We start from the raw sequence: 19699 nt of genomic DNA on the forward strand, positions 1-19699 counted from the left end.
ACAACAGAAGAAGATATAAACAACAGACTGAGACAAACAAGAAACTCTATAAGACAACTAAACTCAGTGTTGTGGGATAAGAACATTACGATAAAGACAAAAAAGAGAATATATAATACCCTGACAAGAAGTATCCTGACATATGGGTCCGAAAACTGGACAATAAACAAGAGAAATAGAGGTAGAATAAGAGCAGTAGAAATGGTGTTTCTGAGGAGAAGCTGTAGACTTACAAAAAGAGACAGAATTGAAAACGCAGAGATTAAGCGGAGAATGGGAGTGCAAGCAGACATAATCGACTATATAGAGGAGAAGAGACTATCCCGGTACGGCCACGTCAGAAGAGCGGACAGAGGACGCTGGATAAACAAAATCACAGAATGGAGCCCGATTGGAAGAAGAAAGAGAGGAAGACCCCGAAGGTCATTCAGAGATGAAATCGACGAGGCTATGGAGAAAAGAACCCTGCGAGATGGAGACTGGAATGACAGGGAAAATTGAAGAAAACGGCTGAGTGAAGGAAGACAGTGAAAACTGTGGAAATCCTTAGTAGTAGTAGTATATATAATTTAAGGCATGTCTGAGATATACAGTGGTTTGTTAAAATCGTTTGAAAAAAATCAAATATAACGATATTACAATTAATCTATAAAAATGAATTCTACATCTTTCATCATATACAATACAAAAAATTTAGCTGTACTAACTGAAGAAACTTTTACTCTAAACATATATATATATATATATATATATATATATATATATATATATATATATATATATATATATATATATATATATATATATATATATATATATTGATATGATTGGTGTTTATAGAAAATAATTTATAAGTTACACTACTAGATAATATTAGATATAAAAAGTATTTGGTTATTTTAATAAGTTATATACTAGAGAATTTTATAAAAATATATTTATGTGAGGGCATTTTTAAGAAATTAGCATATAATAATTGTAAAAAGTTGTATTTTAGTAATTATAATGTAGATATATTTAAGTGAGCCATGTGATTAGGCAACCAAAAATACTCTATAAAGTGACGTTTAAGGAATGGTTGCGAATATAAAGTGGGGTTATAATAATATGTTGTTTAAAATGTGTAGTTTATTAAATTAGAATGTTAAGTTACTAATTTAAGTGTATATTCTGATCTGAAAAGCCTAAATGTCAACAAATTTCTCGATAGAAAAGTAAGGAATTCTCTAGATCACCGGAGATGGCCTTGTTTGCCAAATGGATTGTTCCAGAAAATTCAGACATGTAAGAGATGGAACAAATCGAACATGATTTCTTGCTAGATGATTCTGGAACATGAAAAAAGATATAAATACTCGGTGATTTGGTTTCAAGATGTCCAGTTTTAGTATGAAAGTTAGTTAGAGCAGTCAATCAGTAAGTTCAAGATAGTCAGAAGGTCCAATTGTTCAATATAGTGAGTTAAATGAAGATTAAGAAACAGTATAAAGAAAATATTATTGAAGATTAAAAATTATGTTATGTATAAATGGTGATTGGATAATGCTAGAAGTATTAATTGAAAATTAAATTTATATAATATATTTGGTGATTGGATATTGGTATATTGAAAAGAAGAATAAATATAAATGCTGTTTGCTGGTTTGCTTGGTGGTTTATAAATGCTGGTGAAGAAAAATATCTTAAATTGGTGGAAGCTGATAATTGGAAAAAGTAATTTCACAAAAACAAGGATAACCGAAGCTGAGAAGAAGACATTGACTGGTGATTATAATCTATATAGCGGAAAACAGTTCATTTAGGCATTCAGTGACAGAAAGGTACAAAATTTTGTTAATATAATTTAGTTAGTGTCATAGCAATTTTAATTTTGAAGATAGTTTGTTTAAATTTTACATTGTCTATAGAATTTAATTAGTTTCATAAGAATTTCAATTTAAAGATAGTTTATTTTAAATTTACATTGGCTAGGTTAGATATATATGTGTGTTTCATAATAGATATAATTAAGATAATTTAAAAAAGTACTTACAAACTAATTCTTTGAGAACCGCGATAAAAACCCTATATATGATATTTTTAAAAACACTCATTGCTCATCAGTCACAAATAATACATCATAACAATATATATATATATATATATATATATATATATATATATATATATATATATATATATATATATATATATATATATATTATAAGGGATTCTACAGTATCCACTGCCTTCCCTCGCTCAACCGTTTCCATCTCTCTCTGTTGTCACATTCTCCATCGTTTAGGCCTCTCTTACACATGGCGTCCTCTACTTTGTTCCTCCAGGATCTTCGGGTCGTCTTCTTTTCCTACTTCCTATGGGACTTCATTCAGTTATTCCTTTATCCATGTGCTGTTGCTAGTTCTTCTTACATGTCCATACCACTTTAGTCTTTTTTGTTCTATATATGTGAGTATGTCTGTTTCTATTGATGTTCTTTGCTTTATTTCGTCATTACTTCTCCTATCTATTCTTGTTACTCTGCAGCATCTTCGCAGGCATTCCATCTCTGTTGCTACTATCTTACTGCTGTTTTTCTTGTTTATGATCCAATTTTCAGCCCCATATGTCATAATACTTTGCACTCATGTTTTATAAATCTGTGTTTTTGTCTTCATATTTAGGTGTCTATCGTACCATACTGAGTTAAGTTGTCGGATTACTGTTCTTGTTTGTCCTAATCTTTGCTTAATTTGTTCATCTTGTTGTTGCGTTTTTCGTGATTATAAACCCCACGTATTTGAATTTATACTTTCCTTTGATTGTTACGTTGTCCTCAATCTGTAGATCTTCCATGTCTTCTTCACTTTTAGATAGGTATTCTGTTTTCACGAGGTTAATACCTAGGCCAACCTTGGTATATTCTTCTCGTAGTTTCATATAACTAAGGTCTTCTTCGTTTTGTACAATCACTACTTGATCGTCTGCAAAGCTTAACATATATAGGTATTTGTTTCGTACCGGTACCCCCATGACTTCGCATTTTCTTTTCTATGTAGTCAAGGCTGCTTTCTCTAAGTATATTTTGTGTAGGGTTGGAGACGTGGAACAACCCTGCAGGAGCCGTTTTTGTTGTGGTGAAGTCTCTTATGATTCTTGTTCCCATTTTAATGGACACTTTATTTTCTTTATACAGAACTTTTGTAGCTTCTGTGAGTTCTGTATTTCTAATTTGTACATTGCCTCCCATAGTTCTGACTTTGGTACAGAGACATACGCCTTTCTCAGGTCCACAAATGCCAAATGTATATCTCTATTTTTTGCTTTTTTCTTTTCCAACGATGCCTGATCCTCCCCGATTTTGCCTTTTATCGCTTGCTCTATCTTTTCTCGCAGTATCTTCCCATATAATCTTTTTATTGATGATATTACGCTTATTCCTCTGTAGTTTTCGCATTATTTTCTATCTCTTTTCTTAAAAATATATGTCATATAGACATATAGACTCTAAAATTTAATCATAACATAATCACCGAATGGTATAAGCATGTTGGAAAGTGTTTCAAAGACAAAACCGTGTAAAAAGTGTAAAAAGATCTTTTTAAATGGTGTAAAGTGCAGTATTTGTGAGAGCTGTTTCCATACTGGCTGTGCAAGAAATCCTAGTGTAATTACGTTTATTGCTGACGATGTAATTACATGTTGTTCTCCGACAGCGGTAACTACCGACCTAGACCAGGCGTTTTACAATGCTATGGAAACTCAAGGAAGTGAGCTAGTTGACACAGGTATTTTCATATATTCTTAGACAAAAAATTTATTAATTATTGAAATAAAAGACAAAATAAATATTTTAAATGATCTTATTACCGTATTAAAATGTGATAAAAATAAAAATGAGACAAAAGCTGACAAGCTTAATACCCATACTGATAAAAATAAGAAGCTAACTGAACCTGTTGCCAGCTCTTCGATAAAATCAGAAGTGTTGTCAAGAAATGATGTTTCGTGTCCTATACTGAATGATGTAACAAAAGAAAAATGTAGGGAAATTATAAGTTTAGGTAAGGATACTTCACTTCGTAACAACAATGAATGGAAAGAAGTGAAAAGAAACAAACAAAGAAGGCAACTTATAGTAGGTAAAAAAAATCCATTAAAATAAACGTCAAGAAATTTAATGGAGTTCCAAAAATGGCAAATCTTCACGTATAGGTACCGAGTGAATCCACAGGTGAATGCAAATGACTTACTAAATATGCTACAATCACACTTTCCAGAAGTAACCTGTGAGTCTCTTAGTTCGAAACATCCAGATATATATTCATCATATAAGGTAAGCATTTATGAGTCTAATTTCCAAAATGCTATGGAGTCTGATAAATGGCCCCATTGAGCATATGTCCAGCGTTTCTTATACCTACAGAGAACGCACCTGACAAATTCGACATAACGAACGACGTTGATGTAAGTACACAGAATAATAATAATCAGATTCTTTTGACAATTTTAAAATCAAAAGTGTTAACTCTTAATCGATAACTAATAAAAGTAACACAATTGAGGTAATATTGAGCTAGGAAGATCCTGATGTTCTATGCGTCTCTGAAACATGATGTAGTAATCTAAATAAGGCTTTATTCTGTTTTTAAAAGTATAACCAAGTAGCGTCTTTCACAACAAAAGATGTCATGAAGACTCTTAAGTTTTACTTACTGATTTTATACAAAGTTTTAATTTAAAGTGACAAAATAAAGAACCTACACGAATCTTTACAGACAAAAATGGAAAAACTTATAAAACTAAATTAGATTATTTTCTTACAAACTGGTCACATCAATATGAAGAAACTACCAGACCTTATTTTGGGAGATCATTTTTGTTTTGAGTTTTTAACATTCAGAAATCTTTCTCAATCGAATTTATTAAATCTACAAAACATATTTTTCACAGAATATTTTGAACAGGTTTACGAATATCTCGATGAATTTGGTCTTTGAAACATTTATGAAGGTACTTACGTACCTTCATAAATTTTTGATATATCTTGTCCAATGACTACAAAAGAATTTGCAATAAATCTAAAAATAGTTGTGTAACAAATGATATAGTAGACGAGGGAAATAATTTGAGAAGTCTTTTTCGGCTATCAAATAATTTTAAATATATAGACATTCATTTAAAATGTAAAGAAAAAAAGATACAATATGTCAAACTAATCGACGAAACAAAAAAGAGTTTTTTTCAAAATAGTTTAGAATGTAAGAATAAACTATACATCAAAAGCAGAAGTTTAGATGGCATACGGTTAACAAATAATAGGTAAGACGGTAAAACGTAATAATTGCGATAAAATCGAACTTGCTGATAAAATTATTAATAATAAATATGAGATGGCAAACGCTGTTGTAGAGCATTTTACTAGTTACCCTAAAAATAAAATCATAAATATTTTAGAAAATACCAATTTTGATCATTATACCACACAACATGTAGATAAATCCTTTTATTTTTTTTCCTGTAGATGAGTATGATGTTAGAGAGGTTATTGGCTCCTTGAAAAAAGTAGGTATTGATTGCATATCAACTAAATTAATAAAGTGTATTAGTGAATATATAGTGCAACCCCTTGCAGACTTAATAAATATATCAGTGGAACAGGGTGTTTTTCCACATAGCTTGAAGGTAGAAGATAATTCAGTTTTAGATAATTACAGACCAATTACGGTCCCTACTATTTTGGGCAAAATTTATGAAAAATGTGTATACAAAAGAATGTATAGTTTCTTTAGTAAATACAATATATATTATGTTCCAACCAATACGGATTTCAGCCTGAAGAATCAACAGAGGGTGCACTGAATTACTTAGTTTCATTCACATCGCACTGGTTCGGGGAGATTTTCTGGGCATTTTTCTTTGATCTCCCAAAAGTATTTGATACCATAAACGTAAGAGTTGCTATAGAGAAGTTAAAAAATCTTGGTTTTAGGGATCAGTTTTCATTATGACCGTCATATTATTTACATTCTAGGAAGATCCTCGTTAAACTTAGTGACTCAAGATTAGATTATGGTGGTGGTGGGTTAGAGTGGTGTAAAAAAATGCTTTGATTGTAAATGCTAAAAAACCACAAGCATGCAATTCTACTATATATCAAAATTAAGTTACCAGTTCTCTATAAAAGTAAATGATAGCCTGGTTCATTCTACAACTTTCACTAAACTTTTAGGTTTGTATCTTGATAGTAACATAAGCTGGGAATCTCAAATTAATCATGTTTGCAAAAGAATAAATAGTAGTTATTACGCAATATTGCAATTAAAAAGTTTTCTTAAAATGGAACAGTTATTGAATGTTTATTATGCAATTGTTTATTCTCACTTGGCCTTTGGGGCCAATATAAATCTTTGGGGTAGTGATGTGAATGTTACCAGACAGTTTGTCTCTCAGAAAAGGATAATTCGGTTAATTTTTAATTTACCATACAGTCATTGCTGCTGCTACTCGCGTTGCCCACTGACTGTTTACATACAACTACGAAAGTGCTGCATAAGTAAAAATTGACCAAACAATAAACAAATAAGTCCGTCCCACAAGACAGCGAGCATCATGTAAACAGTCACTGTCACTCGCACTGCAAGTCCTTTGACTTCCGTTAAACAAACCGCCAACGAAGAGAGAGTACGACAGCGGCAGTGGCATAAGTAATAGCAGCGCGAGCGCCCTATTTACATACTCAAGCTACCAACTTCCCTGCTGAATTCCGTGCTCATTGCCATGGAAGTGAGCTGTATATAAAGGGGGTAATAATATTTTTAAAAAAATTCAACATTTTAACAGTAACTTCTATATATATTTTTAAATGTATACTACATGTAAAAGCCCATATAACTACTTTTCATTTAAACTGATTATTGCCAGTATTCGACTATTCAAAATGACTTTATCAGAGTACCAAAACATAATACATCACGATTTGAAAAATCCCAGTATTATATGGGTATAAGACTTTTCAATCATCTTCCTAACAGTATTACATCTGAAACTAATTTCAATCAAGTTCGAGGTAAATTAAAATCTTTTCTATTGCAAAATTATTTCTACACTGTAAGTGTATATCTGGGTAATGTAAATAATTAGTCCTATGTACATTTTATCTTTTAATTCCAAAATTGTCATGTTTTACAAATATTTACATTTTTTACTCGACTTATATGATGTATCCTATATGATGTAAATGATCTTTCAGGATGAATAAATTATTATTATCCAGATTTAACCATACGGCTCACACTCCCTATAAGGGGAACATTCGCTCATCCCAGATACCTATGGTATCAAAAGGATTGAGCCCCTGTTATCGAGTCCTAGGTGACTTGGTACGTCGGTGTATCTCCCAAAAATTTTCGCACGCATCTTGACGTCGAAAGTCACAGCTTTCTGCATGATCTTATATAGATTCATTTAGACCCAGCTTTTTTAGTTTTCTAGGAGGTTCTTCGGGATGACTCCAGTGGTAGAAAGAATAATAGGTATTGACTGGGTACTTTCCATTCTTCATTTTCTCCTTATTTGTATTTCCAGATCTCTGTACTTGGCGATCTTTTCGTTATACTTAACACGCAGATTATTGTTGTTAGGTATCGCCACATCGATTAGTGTTGTTTGTCTTGTTTATTAACTAGCACGAGATCTGGTCTATTATGTGCTACAGTTTGGTCTGTGAGCATAGTGCGATCCCAGTATAGCTTGTAGTTGTCATTCTCAACTCTCAGGAACGTATTGATAATATGGGAGATGGTTTGTTTGTAGAAGTCCCAGTTTAAAAGCTATCTCTTAATGGAGGATCTTCCCTACTGAGTCAAAATTATTATTATTATCCAGATTTAGCCATACGGCTCACACTCCCTCTAAGGGGAAAATTCACTCATCCCAGATACCTACGGTATCAAAAGGATTGAGCTCTGGTGGGACTCTTTCCATGTTATCGAGTCCTAGGTGACTTGGTATGTCGGTGTATCTCCCAAAAATTTTCGTACGCATCTGGACGTCGAAAGTAACACAGCTTTCTGCATAATCTTATATAGATGTTCGTTTAGACCCAGCTTTTTTATGTTTTCTAGGAGGCTCTTCGGGATGACTCCAGTGGTAGAAAGAATAATGGGTATCGTCTGGGTACTTTCCATTCTCCATTGTCTCCTGATTTGTATTTCTAGATCTCTGTACTTGGCGATCTTTTCGTTGTATTTAACACGTAAATTATTGGTGTTGGGTATCGTCACATCAATAAGTGTTGTTTGCCTAGTAATTTTATTAACTAGTATGAGATCGGGTCTATTATGGGCCACTGGTTGGTCTGTAAGCACAGTGCGGTCCCAGTATAGCTTGTAGTTGTCATTTTCAAGCATTCTATCAGGGACGTATTGATAATAAGGAAGATGGTCGGTTTGGAGAAGTCCCAGTTTGTCAGCTAGTTATTGGTGGATAATCTTTCCTACTGAGTCATGGCGTTCTTTATAATCAGTACCGACAAATGCCTGGCAGCCACCGGTAAGATGTTGGATGGTTTCTTGGGCTTGGCATCCATATCGGCATTTGTCATTTTGGACTTGGGGATCTTTAACAATATATTTCAGGTAATTTTTAGTTGGAATAACCTGATCCTGAATGGCAAGTAGGAAACCCTCAGTCTCGGGAAACATCTTTCCTGATGTCAACCAATAGTTCGACGCTGTATTGTCGACATATTCTTGGCTGATCTCATTGAGATGTCGCCCATGCAGAGGTTTACTCATCCAGGTGCGCATTTTGTCTTGTTTAGTCAGGTGGTTTATGCGCATTTCTTGTTCCCTCAGTTTAAGCGGCGTCGTATCATCTACTGCGCAAATTGCTCGATGTAAAGTAGATGTCTCAGCCTGTACCTGAAAATAAGTTCTTAAATTAGCAATTTGTTTATCCAATTGCTCACCTATATCCATAAGTCCTCTTCCCCCTTGATACCGCGGTAATGTTGTTCTCTCTACTGCACTGCGTGGGTGATGTTTTTGCGCCTTTGTGAGAAGTGTTCTTACTTTCCGCTGAAGATCCTCTATATCTGTTTTTGACCACTTTATAATACCAAATGAGTAGCTCAGCGCGGAACAGGCGTACGTATTTAATGCCTTAAACAAATTTTTACTATTAAGATATGACCGATTTAGTTGTCTTACTCTTCGTACGAACTCCGAAGTTAGTTCAGTTTTCATTTGTTTATGGTCAATTTTCCGCGCTTGTTTTACTCCGAGATATTTGTACATATCATTTTCACCCATTGCCTCGATGTTTTGGCCATCTTGCATATCGAAACCTCCGGGCTGAATCTTTCCTCTGACTATATTTAGTATACGGCACTTGTCTAGTCCAAAATTCATACTGATATCATTTGAGAAATTTTCTACAGTTTTTAGCATCTCATCTAGGTGGTTTCGAGTGGAAGCCATTAATTTTAAATCATCCATATACAACAGATGATTAAGCTTCGCTACAACAGTGTTGTTATTTTTGATGCTAAAACCTGAGTCAGTAGAGTTCAGCAGCTGAGATAGTGGGTTCATTGCTAGGCAGAACCAAAGTGGGCTCAACGAGTCCCCCTGGAAAAGCCCCCGGTTAATAGGGATATTTTCAGTTTCGATATTAATTTCACCCGGTATTTGAAGGTGAATTTTAGTCTTCCACTCTGCCATTATATTCTTCAAAAAGGTCACGAGATTATCATCGACTTTATATATTCTTAATATATCTACCAGCCATTCATGCGGCACTGAATCAAAAGCCTTCTTGTAGTCAATGAAGGCAGTAAACAGGTTTCTTTTTTTGGTGTATGCCTGGTTAGAAATGACTGAGTCGATAATAAGTTGTTCTTTGCAGCCCATGGAGCCCTTAGCGCATCCTTTCTGTTGAGGCTCTATGATATTGTTCAGAGCACAATGTTGGTAGATACGCCGGGCCACACAGGATGTGACCAATTTGTACAAAGTTGGAAGACAAGTAATTGGGCGGTACTTTGCTGGATCTTGGGTATTACTTTGATCCTTCGGTATTAGATAAGTGGTTCCCTGAGTAAGAAATGATGGTATTTCCTGTGAATTAGAAATAATGTTATTAATAAATACTGTTAAAAGCTCATGAACACTCCAAAACTTCTTTAGCCAGAAGTTTTGAACTCCGTCTGGTCCAGGAGATTTCCAGTTATGAAGCTCTTTGATAATGTTCGAGACTTCTTCAGTGGTGAAAGGTTCATAAGGAATATTACTGTAGTGTTGACAGTTGTTCGTCGTTTGTTCAATCCATCCAGCATTGTTATTATGAGTAGCTGGCGTCGAAAGTTGGTTTCCCCAAAACTCATGAATTTCTTCAAATAATTATTATATTATTAATATTATTATTACTTGACTATGTGTTACATTATTAGCACGTTGAATAAATTAAATTTATTTTTAGTTTTCTAAAAGTTTTTTGTCACTTTTAATGTAAATAGTTACATGCATTTTATTTTTTCCATTAAGTTTTAAGTGCTTTGTTGGACATGAAAAATATCTTGTGAGTCTCTTCCGGCTTTGGTTTAATTTCACACATAAAAATATGCAGAATCTTTCTCAAAAACATGTACTCGAAGTTTGTAGCAACAAAGGTTTCGTTTTTAGTAGGCATCTGAAACTGGTAATACTGGAAAGGGCAAAGCATTTTGTAAATCCATAAAAAATGGCAGATGACTAGTGATGGCTAGCGGATAACGGTTTAGTTAGGACTTATCATAAATCTTATTCGTTTGACACTAATGTGACACTTGTATATATACTGTCAGATATTTTCCAAAAAAAAAATAAAATAAAAACAATCAAGAATATTATTTGAAGATTTAAAAAAATGTTCTTTAAATGGTTTACTAACGCTGATTCAGTTAAACAACATGAAAAGCATGAAAGTTTATCTACTGGACAAGAAAATTGTATGAAGAATATCGGTTTTCTCTCAACCAAAGAGGAAGAGACACATATAGAAACACACAAGAACAATGAATTGGGAAACATACACCAAAATTTCAAAAATAAGGTATCCTTTATAAGAACTAAGTTATCTTTCCCTTCGTTGAAAGCAGAAGATAACAAAATCAATCAAAAATGTAACCGTAAAAATATGGCAGCAGCAATAGTTGAAGACAATCTTAAACAACAAGAAAACGATCAGCCTGTAGTAGAGGAAGAAAAGCCAGTCGAAACGATTCAAGAAACTATTGAAGATGGTAATAAAAAATGTAATAAAAAGAAAGAATCGGTTTTACCAGAAAAAAAGTCTGCTGAAACAGTTAAAGAAGAAAAAATTGAAGAAGAAAAAATTAAAGAAGATAAACTTGAAGAAGAAACATTTAAAGAAAACAAATTTGAAGAAGAAAATGTTGTAGAAGAAGACAAAGGTGAAGATCCTCAAGACATTTTAAGAAGACAATGTCGCGAAACTGAGTATTGTCAACGTTTAGTTCATATATATGAAGCGTGTAATGAAAGGGTTAACTCAAGGCCTCAAACTGCAGAAACCTGTGTAGAAGAGTTATTTGATTTATTAAAAGCTGTTGATAAATGTGTTACAAAAGACCTTTTTGATAAATTAAAATAGAATAAATATGTATTAGCTTATTTGTTCTTTTTTATTGCAATTTTTGTCTCTAATAGGTCCATACTAAAGTCAAAAATATTATTAAAACATCAAACATGCCAATCAACAAAAGAAAAATTAAAATTTAAAAAAATATGTATCGAGTGCGAAATATCATTATCTAGGTATGGTTACTGGCGACAGCCCCGCATTAAAAAAATTATAAAACAATTAAGCATAAATAAGTATTCTAAATGTAATATGACAGAACATATTAATGCGAGAACAGGTAGAATAGAAAATAAAACATTCTAGGAAAGGTCGATCATCAACGGATGGTGCAGACATACAAAAATACAAATACATAAAATATATATGTATCCAAAAAGAGTTTAAAATGATATGAATAGATTTAGTATGGTAAAGCGACTCTGAAAGAACTTTTCAGGTTAATCCTTTCAAAGTCTAAACCAAAACTTATATCATTAGACACTTGGCAGTAGACTATAGTGGAGACCATAGCTTATGGTTATAGGGAAAACTTACTCGTGGCAAATGAAGTGGTAGATCAGGACCAACTCAAATAAGTAATGAACTACTTTGAATCATATAAAGAACTGAGTCCGGACGGAATTTATCCAATACTTCTACAAAAAATTACCTTCTACATAAAAAAAAAATATAATAATTTCCCTAAGCTCGATAAATCTGATGTCATTTGTATTATTGATTATAGAAAAACTGCTCGAAAGTCACGTTCTTCTCCTTCTTATTCCTTGAACTTTGTCAGAGCATAGTGACACTCTAAATTATTTGCTTGCTGTCTCCATTAGCTACGATTCTGTCCAGATGGAACTCCACCAGAGGGATTTTTCCACCAGAGTCTTCACTTGGTCTACCTATCACGTTGGAGATTTTCCTCTCGATCTTCGACTTCTACGTTTACGTTTACTACTCGAAATACTTTAGGTGTGCACCATTTTAGGTCTTTCCATATTATAATTAAGTTGTTGTGGTTCGAGCCATTGCCGATGGTCGAGATAAACGTTAGGGATGGTTTTTTAGCTGAAAGTCAAATACGTTAGGAACAGTATGCATATAGAACACGGTTTTTTACACTATGGCACCATACCATCTTGTATAGCGGGTAGAGTATGTTCTGAAAAATAAAGAGGCTAAGTACATTTCTCGAGATGGAACATCTTCTTCGAAGCAATTACAAGGACGATTTGTCAAAAATAAATAGATAAGTCAAGCTGCAGAAAGAAATAAATGCTAGAGATCCATATGATATAAGCAAAATTACTTAAGGATACAGTGTCAGCACAGATCAGCACAGTCTCTTATGGAGTCTGATCATAGATAGGTGATAGCTAAATTCAGCAACGACAGACATTATTTCTTAGTGAACATAATGACCTGGACAGTAACCTAATACAAATTTAATGACACATTTATAGATAGAATGTAACAAACTTTAACTGTAGTTACATCGTCATTCGCATCATCGTCATGAACATTTACGCATCCACTGTTAAATATGGATCTTATGAACATAGGTCTGAGTCACGCGCATCTTATTTTCTACCTTTTTTTAAATGTTCTGCTCTATAAGTGACTACAGGTAACACACACTGGTCAAAAATTTAAATTTTTAATTTAACGCTACCTAGGCTATTTCTATGCGAAGGGGAAACTCACATGTCTGGATATATCTGCGTGCCAAATTGGATGTCCTAAGTACTTACGCTATACAATCTGCACAATATTCCTTCCATCAACAGCAATATTTCGATTTAGCACTAGATTAGTCATTATTTGCGTCTTGTTCATGGACGATCTTTAGTAGGTACGACCTCCAAGGAGGCGTGATATAATTTTTCCAACATACATCATGCAATATTGCATCATTCGTATAATCAGCTATGAGGACGATATCATCTACAAATCTCAAATGACTAAGCTTCTTTTCGTTTATGTTTAACAAAATTATCCAATTTACAAAATTTATTTATTCCTTGTTCAGATAATATTGAACTAGCTGGGGCATTTTGGTAGATATATTTGATTATGTTAGTGTAGCGATAGTCTATTTCCCTTCATGCAATGCCTTCAAAAACATAAAATGGGTTAAACTTGGCATATACTTAGGGAAATGGATATTCCATAACATCTAGTCTATTACAAGAACTGTATATAAATAATTCCTCTAATGTAAGAGTATATAACATGGCTTCGAAAAACTTTAAATTGAAATCTAAAATTTGGCATGAATGTATAATATTCCCCATTAATATATAGAGCAGAAGGGTCCGTAAAAATGAAATTTTAAAATTTTCACCTCTCACCCCTTAAAATTGTTCCATTTATAGGAAAACTTAAAAACGCAAATTTTTAATAAAATCCGAAAATATTTAAAAGTGGCCCCAGGCCCACGAAATTTTAGCTTGGCCCTATGCAATTCAAATTAGTCGTAATTGAAATACTATAAAAAAGGTATTAATAATTAATCGCTCATCAGTTACAATTAAGCTCACGAATAAACATTATTAAAATTAAATCAATGAAATTAAAATTTATTAATAAAGTTAATGGGTTATACATTAATTGTAATATAATAAACAGTATTCTCCATTAGTACAGAATTATCTTTTTCTCTAAAAGCACAAAAATCGTAAAACTGAGGCTCATGAACAGAAGGAAGCAAAGTTTGTTAAACGCCTTGAGGATCTTTTCGATATAGGCCATGCAAATGCTTTGGATATAATTACGATTGCAGAAGGCAAAGAATTTTTACTCTCGCAGAGGTAAAAAGGCCGTGCAGGATACATTGCAAATTTGAACGTGGTTAAAATTCAACGAAAACGTCGAACTGAGAAACATGTTTAAAGTGATAACCTTCGTCGAATGCGATCACAACACGACATGGATATGATGTCATCCCAAGTTCAGCTAATATCTACATAATCATCGTCAAGTGAATCTGTAATAGACTTGGACAACAATGATAATGCTAAAGTTAGTGCAGCTGTGACCTCTGAAAGGGAAACTTAAAAAAAACTTTTTAATTTCTGCCCCTGTTATTGTTTTCTGGGATGGTAAGTTATTAGAGGACTTAACTTCCAAGAAACATGTGTATCGCCTTCCTGTTCTTCTGTCAAATGTCAATGGTGAATATGAACAGCTGCTAGCTGTTCCAAAATTACACAGTGGAACAGGAATTGCCCAGGCAAATGCCATTTTGGAATGAATTTTTGCAGAAATGGGGTGTTGTTCATCAAGTACCTGCTTTATGTTTCGATACTGCAACAGTAAAAGAGCAGTAACAGTTCAGAGTATTTTCCCATGTTAAATCCCATAAGAAATCGCTAAGGTCCATTCTGCTCGTTTTTGGCTCTTTTTGTGGTGGACGCGCCGGCTTATCGGATCGTGACGTACGAGGGCTCGTTGCAACCGGGAAGAGGTAACGAATAGGTTGAAGCAAAAAACAAAGATGGCGGCATTGCCAAAAGGACACTAAGCTTGTAACGTCTAAACGGCTCAACGCATAACAACATGGAAAGTATCGATGGAAAGGGGAGGGGTCATCAAATACGTAGACACAAAAACAAAGACAAAGACATTGCCAGAAGGACACTAAGATTGTAATGAATATGTAAGGATAAAAAACAAACGCAACGACAATGCCAAAACGGCACTATATCTCGGCGTTTCTCTGTTGTTATTAGTCAGATTACTACGTGTAACACGTTAAATAAAAGAGGAGGGGATACTGAATACGTTAACACAAAAAAAAGACGGAAAGACATAGCCAAAACGGCACTATATTGTATCCATATTGTTATTGGTTCGATTTCGACATATGAGACGTCTAATGAACGAAGATACGATATAGTGCCGTTTTGGCAATGTTGTTATGTTTGATTTTATTGTTATCATATTCGATATCCCATCCTCGTTCATTTGACGTCTCATACGTCGAAATGGCAATGTCTTTCCGTCTGTTTTTTGTGTTAACGTATTCAATATCCCCTCCCCTTTCATTTAACGTGTTACACGTAGTAATCTGACTAATAACAACACAGAAACGCCAAGATATAGTGCCGTTTTGGCATTGTTGTTGCGTTTGTTTTTTATCCTTACATATTCATTACCACCTCCCCTTTCCATTGATACCTTGCACATTGTTGAACGTTGAGCCGTTTAGATTACAAGCTTAGTGTCCTTCTGGCAATGTCTTTGTCTTTGTTTTTGTGTCTACGTATTTGATGGCCCCTCCCCTTTCCATCAATACTTTGCACGTTGTTGTACGTTGAGCCGTTTAGACGTTACAAGCTTAGTGTCCTTTTGGCAATATAGCCATCTTTGTTTTTTACTTCAACGTATTAGTTACCTCCTCCCCGTTCCAACGAGCCCTCGTACGTCACGATCCGATAAGCCGTCGTGCCTCCACCACAAAAAGAGCCAAAAACGAGCAGAATGGACCTTAGCGATTTCTTATGGGATTTAACATGGGAAAATACACCGAACTGTTGCTGCCCTTTTACTTGCAACATAGGGCAGAAGTCTAGAATATGTACCATTCTTAAGCATACGTTGGGAAAGGTCTTGCTTTTTTAGCCTGCCGCCACCACATTTTGGAACTCATATTTGGATCTGTGTTTGATAAGGTAATGAGTAGTACATTATCTGGCCTCTAAATAAGTCTTTTCAGAAAAGACAGCTGGGCAATCATATACAAAAAGTACTTTTGAACTGGCTTCCACAGATCCTGCTGTTGATGGATTTCGTCATACAACATTTGCAAGGAGTTTACCCAGAGATGACTACAAATAATTCTAATACAGATTTTTCTGGGTGGAGTTCAAAAGGGATGGATTAGTTTCAATTATACTGAAGCCATATATAGGGCGAGATGGATGTATAAAGTCATATATGCGATAGAGATGTGGTTCTTTCGCAGCCAAGTTGACAGATTCGGAGCTGAAAATAAATGCTCCTCTTGCAATTTTTATACAAGTTTTAATTTCTCTATGCAGATTTAGTGTCTCATTTACCCAACATTCTGGGTATTTACAATGGCTTTCTTTTGTAATCGGCTCATTGTTGTAAATTAGTTGCATAGGGCCAACGTCTTATTTACTAACCACAAGTAACGTTTTCTTGATCTATTTATGTATGATTTAAGTCCGATATTTGGAGCATTCTCTTGTGACTCAATCTATAAGGAAATAAAGATCTTGGATACTTTCAGCCATGATTGCTGTGTCATCTACATATCTAATGTTATTAATAGATTCTACTCTAATTCGAACTTCACATTGCCTCCCCAAGGTTTTGTGAAATATTATTTCCCAGTACATATTAAACAAAGTTGGCTGACACCTCTATAAATGAAAATTTTGTCTGTTTCTTTGACGTCTATCAGAACAGAAGTTTCTTGATTCCAATATAGCTATTGTAAACGTCTGTATCTCTATCATCTATTCCAATCATTTCTAGATACTTAAACAGCCTATCATGCTGGACCCTATCAAACGCCTTCTAAAAATCTATATAGCAGACGTAAATTGGTGTCTGTACTTCTCATGATCTGTGACGTAATGTTAGCATTGAAAACAAAGCTTTCCTTGTTCTCAATTCTTCCTCTCAAACCTAATTGTTTGTTTCCCATTATTTCTTCACATTTCTGCTTAAATCTATTAAGAATTATCTTAAAAAGTAGTTTGAGAGAGTGACTTATAATACTTATTAGTCTAAAGTCTTTACATGATGATGTATAAGGTTTTTGATAGTGGGGTAAATGTAGACTCCAACCATATTTGTGGCATTATTCCAGTTTTGTATATGTAGTTATAAATGTTTGTTAGTTCTGAGACATTGTAGTTATCTAGAAGTTTTAGCCAGTCTGATGGTTTTTGGTCAGGGTCTGAAGATTTCCCATCTTTACTTTGTTTGAAGGAAGACATGAGAAATATGGGAATACGTGCTTGGCGGAGAAAGGCAATGGATAGGGACGACTAGAGAGAAATTCTTGAGGAGGCTAGGACCCACGTAGAATTTTACAGCCAGAATGATGATGATGATTACTTTATTTGAGGGCTTTCTCTACTTCCTCTGTTAAAATACTAGGACCAGTATTCCTATACTTTGCGGTATTAAGTGATGGCCTCGTAACCTGGAAAGCTCATTAATCCATTCTTCCTTCTTTTCGTTGAAGTTGGGAATTATTTTTCCCTTGAGTGAATTTTACTCAGATTTTTTGTGTATATTAAAATCGTAATGTTTTCTTTGTTGTTTTTTTATTTCACGACATCTTCATTCCATCCAGGCCTCTTTGGCCCTTTGTATCTTATTTGTAGATATATTTCTCCATATCGAGTCTCGTCTTTATTTTTTCACTCGCTTTTTTTTTTAATAAGGTCTAGTATTTTATCGGTCATCCAATCCTTTTTATTTATTGGGTCTTTTTCTGGTTTTAGAACTTCGTTTGCTATGGGGACCATGGAAAACCATATCACCATAACTATCAACCAAAATATATTAAGATATTTTAGACATATAACTAGAAAAAAGAAGGCGTGGAACGAATGATAGTTGAATGCAAATAGCGGGCAAAAGATCTAAAGGAAGATCTCCAGCACGATAGCATAGGAGAGAGACATAATTGAAGAGAAATAGTCAAACGAATTATATGGCACCACTACGTCCTTACGAACGAGAACAGATAGAGCAGGACAAGAGTGTTGGCATATTGATGTAATGTAAACACGATCTTAAAAACTAACTAAAAGAAAATAAAAGAGGGACTAAAGTACATTCTCCTGCCAGTACACAATAATTCCTATAGATAGGCGTACAAATTATTATACTAAACTATTTGGTCACTTTCTTGTAGAAATGATACGATGTACTTACCTCCACCATTCTGATAACATATATACGGAAACCTCCAGACATTTCCCAGATCCACAGCGAATCCAACCACAGCCAACAAGAACTCAACCTTCTTATTCCACGTCTCTCTTCTTCTTTCCGGCGTCAACGCCACCACCACTACTCTGGTCACATTCTCTTTGTTCGCCTTCGAGTTTTTATTGTCTTTGCTTTTGCTGGGCGACTTTCTGCCTCCTTCATTGGGAGACTTTTTGGCGCCGTCGTTGGGGGTTTTGGGCGGCTTGTGAGAGTTCTCTGTGCAGTTTTGGCCTTCATCAGGTTCTGGCGCGGCCATTTCTGGAAGATATGCTTCAGTTGTGATACTCTCGGTGTTGGATTAGCATGCCTATAAAATAAGAAACGATTATGAGTAATCAAACCGGGACGATATTTCATAATTGTAAATTAAAGAATTCTCTATATTGTTGAAAATGTTTTATTATTATTTATTAATAAATTTATTAAAGTTTTATTTAGTTAAATTTACTAAAGTATTATAAAAATTACTAAAAAAAATTTTAATACTATTAGTATTAAAAAAAAAATGAAAGGTAGAGTGCAGGGCAAAATATGAGATGGATACGCCAGAATCCGTGGCTGAAAGACCCGAGCAGATGGTTTGACCGCTTATCCACAGAAATCTTTCATGCAGCAGTTTCCAAAGCTACAATTGCCATTTGGATCGCCAACCTTCGAAAGGAGACGGCGCAATAAGAAGAAGATTAAAATGCAGAGACTAAGATGAGATGGACATATTGCTAGGATGTCATATAATGAGTACACGAAGAGGTTGCTACTCCCAATCTCAGTTTAGTTTTGTAGCTGTAACTTACAAAAATTACTATATCAATTACACCATTAATAAAAAAACGTCGTTTTCCACTTACGATCAACAATTAGAGTTTTCGTATATCTTGTTTGGCTTTTCTTAACTTATCGTTTATTTTAATTGTTTTGTTTTTGTATATTGCTCTCCTGGTTGAGGCTCCTTCTATCTATGATTTTCTTTGCATTAGGGCTCTTCACAGCCTTCACTTTGACTCATCGACAAAACAACCGCGTTGTGCGGAGGACGACCCTGCATTGAGAAAACTAATGTTGTTTCTAATACTATCTCTGTAAAATTGTATTTTTAAGAGAAAAAACAAAG

The 19699-nt window shown here is 34.2% G+C and overlaps 2 protein-coding genes across 2 annotated transcripts in view; one reads left to right on the forward strand and one right to left on the reverse strand.

Moving 5' to 3' along the window:
* SerT (Serotonin transporter) overlaps nt 1–18888 on the reverse strand; it is a 110395-nt gene extending 91507 nt beyond the window's left edge. Inside the window, exon 1 of the mRNA XM_072541635.1 lies at nt 18532–18888. Within this exon, the coding sequence (XP_072397736.1) occupies nt 18532–18844 (313 nt within the window). The 5' untranslated portion in view covers nt 18845–18888. The remainder of the gene's footprint in view (nt 1–18531) is intronic.
* Nucleotides 10797–11652, forward strand: LOC140448560 (uncharacterized). The gene has a single exon (XM_072541647.1). It carries the CDS (start codon nt 10888–10890, stop codon nt 11632–11634), a length of 747 nt encoding a protein of 248 aa, XP_072397748.1. The 5' UTR covers nt 10797–10887; the 3' UTR covers nt 11635–11652.
* Nucleotides 18889–19699: the final 811 nt, after the last annotated feature.

This window comes from Diabrotica undecimpunctata, chromosome 1 (assembly GCF_040954645.1).
Source record: "Diabrotica undecimpunctata isolate CICGRU chromosome 1, icDiaUnde3, whole genome shotgun sequence".
Lineage (NCBI taxonomy): Eukaryota > Metazoa > Arthropoda > Insecta > Coleoptera > Chrysomelidae > Diabrotica > Diabrotica undecimpunctata.